The 3854-nt window shown below is 28.7% G+C and overlaps 2 protein-coding genes across 3 annotated transcripts in view; both read left to right on the top strand.

Annotated features, from left to right (window-relative positions):
* LOC107882838 (probable serine/threonine-protein kinase DDB_G0283337) overlaps nt 1-875 on the top strand; it is a 3295-nt gene extending 2420 nt beyond the window's left edge. The window contains exon 9 of the mRNA XM_016801820.1: nt 806-875. Within this exon, the coding sequence (XP_016657309.1) occupies nt 806-875 (70 nt within the window). The remainder of the gene's footprint in view (nt 1-805) is intronic.
* LOC107882835 lies at nt 582-3496 on the top strand. Of its 2 annotated transcripts, XM_016801812.2 has the most exons (5): nt 582-1184; nt 1252-1308; nt 1411-1417; nt 2560-2685; nt 2802-3496. In XM_016801812.2, the coding sequence occupies exons 1-5, from the start codon at nt 1062-1064 to the stop codon at nt 3158-3160; spliced, it is 672 nt and encodes a 223-aa protein (XP_016657301.1). In that variant the 5' UTR covers nt 582-1061; the 3' UTR covers nt 3161-3496. The 2 variants fall into 2 exon arrangements, with proteins under 2 accessions (XP_016657301.1, XP_029341138.1); XM_029485278.1 differs by lacking the exons at nt 582-1184; nt 1252-1308; nt 1411-1417 and having other exon boundaries at nt 1432-2685.
* The last annotated feature ends 358 nt before the right edge of the window (nt 3497-3854 follow it).

The raw sequence follows: 3854 nt of genomic DNA, 5'->3' as shown, positions 1-3854 counted from the left end.
ACCACTATGGCTAAACTTATAGTTCATGTTATGCAACCAAATGTTCCTACTAGGGAGAAGAGAACATAGACTGTGCAACATTGTTTTTAATTTTTCGATATCACAAATACGAAAAAAGTTCTCATAGTTTAAAAATAAAAGTAGTACAGTAAAATGGGGTAACTTTGATAATTTTTTACTGTTTTATGACAATTTCATTTTTTATTATATGGATAACTTCTGTAGTGTTAACGATAAAACTCTCAAAATTAAATATTAGTTACAACTAGTTCAATATTTTAACAATTTAATTTTTAAAATTCTGAAATTATCTTTTGAGATATCAATATTTTTTAATATGCTATCAAAGTAACAGAACGGGCAATTTTGATACCTATATTTCTTAATGTGATATCAAAGTAACCCCATTTTATGAAAAAAAATTTAATTATCATGGTACTCTGGTGAATAAAAATATATGGGTATCAAAGTTACCCCGCGAAATCAAAGTTAGGTACCCCATTCTAATTAAAAATGTAAAGCTAATATAATGCAGTTAGTTATAGTATTAGGATTAAGGGGGTGTGGGGGACAGTAGCGGACTGGCCCGGTGTGCCACTATTCTATAGCACAGTGGGCCGGTACCAACTTATACGTTTTGGGCCACTAGCAAATATATCTATAATTTGCACTTTTTTTCTTTTATAATAATTAATTTATAATTAATAATATATAAAACGTTATCATCCTATCGGGTATTATATCATTATTATATTCCATGGCATGAAGATTAGAGATATCTCTAATTTTCATGTGCCATGGATAGCAACGTATCTATAAATAAATACAAAATATTGCAAGTTGCATCTTGCAAGCCATTGGCCAACGCCATGTAGGATGTGCGTACCGTGGTGGCAGGAGACGGTGTATACCGCGAAGGTGGGTACTAATCACAACTTACTGCTGGAACAATTACAAACAATATAATAATTTGTTATGAGTATACTGTTCGTTAATGTTTAGCTAACGTGGTAATTTTTAATTGTATTTCATTTTTTCGGAATTTTAAATTGTATTTACAAATGGAAAAAAAGAATTTAAAGGGTGGTGCAGAAAAAGCACGTTTAAAACGTGCTGCACTATTAAAACAAGCCGCAAATAATCCAAAACAAATGAAATTATTTCATTTTTCTTCGATTTTGTCTGTAAGTTATTGTACTTCAATTATTAGGATTTAATTAATGTTTAAATAAATCGGTATTTACTATTTAGGTGAATAAAACGGAGACAATTATTGTAAGTGACTCTGAGACCACATCTGAAAATGTTGTAAGTAAAAATAATTAAGCCATCTAATTTGTTATTTATGTAAGTTGTATATTTTTTCATACAATTAATAACCAATTTTAGTTGTTTCTTTTTTTCTAAAAGATTTTGGAAAATCTTTAAACCTTTAAAAGTTGGTAAGCCAGGTAAGTTAGTACTGTAATACTTTATACTTAAATTATCTTGTGGACTATTGCAATGCTTTATTCTTTTTTTGATAATTTTAGTAACTCCATTATAATACAGTATATTTTTTAATCATAAAATATAGACAATAGTTATTACTTACTTTAGCTATGAGTAGAAACATTGTGTTACCTACTTATTTGTTTGTCATTATTTATGGTTAATTTTTGTGCATTTGTGATACTTGTGATAATAGAGATGCTATTAAACTATTTGGATTATTGAACCGTCTATCAACATTCTTCTCAGACTCTTACAAAAGAATGAATGTTTGGAAGGAACAAAAAGAAAAACTAGGAACTGGCCAGAATAAACTAAGAAAACTTCAAAAAATTGGTGAAACCTGATGGTGGTCAGGAGAAAAAGCACTAAAATGGGTTTTCAGTGGTGATAACTGTTTATATCCAGTTGTTCTTAGTGCTCTAAACTTTGTTACCACTTCAAGTAAATTTGATCCCAAGTCTTCATCCGAGGCCTCGTCTTTAATAGAAAATGTATGCAATTTTAAAATCATATGTACTGCTCATATATTTTTAAAAATATTTATAACCGTTGGTTCTACTTCAACTTATTTGCAAACTAAACATTTAGACCTCCTTGCTGCATGGGTTATGGTTAAAACAACTATTAAAGAAATAGATAAAATTAATTTTGATGATGTTATGTCTGTATCAGAAAAATTTTGTTCAGATATGAACAACTATAAGTTAACAACTATTAAATTACCTGAAAATATAATTGTCGAATCTGAGTTTAAAGAAAACAGAATAAGGCGGACAAAGCGGATGTTTGACGAAATATGTAGTGATGAATCACCAATAAATCCCAAACAAAAATTTAAGGTTGAAGTATTCCTGTGTATTATTGATCAACTAAAAACTAGCCTTTCAGAGAGATTTACAAATAATACAAGTTTAATTGTTGACATGCAGTATCTTTTACCAAAACATTTTAAGGATTTGAAGTCAGATGATCTTCCAGAGTCAGCGTTAAAAAAATTATCTACTTTGTCATCAGTAGACCATCCATTGTTAATTGCTGAACTAAAATATTTTGCAAGTATTTACAATGCTGTTATACAACCACTAAACAAACCCAATCGTTTAAGTTATGATAGCAATGATGACAGTAGCCATGAAGAAGATGATGAGAATAATGATAATTTATATGAACTCAACACGGATATCAGGACAGGTAAAATAAAAAACAATTTAGGTAGGTTATAACTTAAAAAGCTATAACCTAAGTCCTAAATATATTAAGTATAAACAAATATAACTAAAAACTTAATAATTCATTTTTTTTTTTAGGATGTGACAAGGCTATGAGAAAAAATAATAATAATGGACATAATCGTGATTCTTGTCTCTTGTGTGTTCACAAACTAATTTATTCACTCAATATGCACTCTCCTTTATACGCTAATCTTTTTACTGCCATCGAATTTGTATTAACTCTATCTGTGAGTCAAGTAAATTGCGAGCGTGTTTTCAGTAAATTGAAAATAATTAAAAATCGTTTACGTTCTTCTCTTGGAAATGAACACTTAGAAGCATTTATCCTAATGACAGTTGAAAGAGAAATTTTAGATGAAATTGAATTTGAAGACATACTTGAAATAGTAAAGAGTTCATCTCCGTTAATGTCTAAGCTGTTGTCAAAATATTAAATATTACAATTTATAAACTATACCTATAAAATATCATTAGTTTTATTTTGTTTAATTGTGTTTTATATTAAATTAAATTTATCACATTGATTATAATATTAAATATTTATGTTATGTTTCTTTACTAATTTGTACAAGATTTTAGCAAGAATTATGTTGATTACATTATTTACTATTTAGATATTAATATATTATAGGTACATTATTATCAATTAACAAATAATTATTATTTTTTATAAAAGATAAAATTTTGGCCACAAAACTTAATTAGGCCTGTAATAGTGTAATCACAATTATTGAAGAAAACATTTTTTTTTTTTTTTTTTTTTGAGGGGGGAGGGGTAGACGTTTAGTAATTGGGCCGCTAATGAACTTGGAATAGTGGGCCGGACCCTTCCCAGTCCGCCCCTGGTAAAAACGCTTCCTCGAACAAAAGCATGTCCCAACAAAAGTGTCATCTTAATTTGTACCTTTTCAGTTATCAGAATCTATCAAATCCATGTCATTCAAAAAACAATTTCTTGCAATCAGCGAACCGCATTGCAGTCCTAGTTATTATTATTATTGGTTGAGCCAAACAGGTAAGTTTAACCACTATTTAATTGTTGTACATATTATTTTACCTGTTGGGCCAAAATAGGGCCGTAATTATTTATATTTTTTGTTAGATTGTTATATTGTGCATATTATAACA

Source organism: Acyrthosiphon pisum, chromosome X, assembly GCF_005508785.2.
Source record: "Acyrthosiphon pisum isolate AL4f chromosome X, pea_aphid_22Mar2018_4r6ur, whole genome shotgun sequence".
NCBI lineage: Eukaryota > Metazoa > Arthropoda > Insecta > Hemiptera > Aphididae > Acyrthosiphon > Acyrthosiphon pisum.
This window is presented reverse-complemented; position numbering and strand designations above follow the sequence as displayed.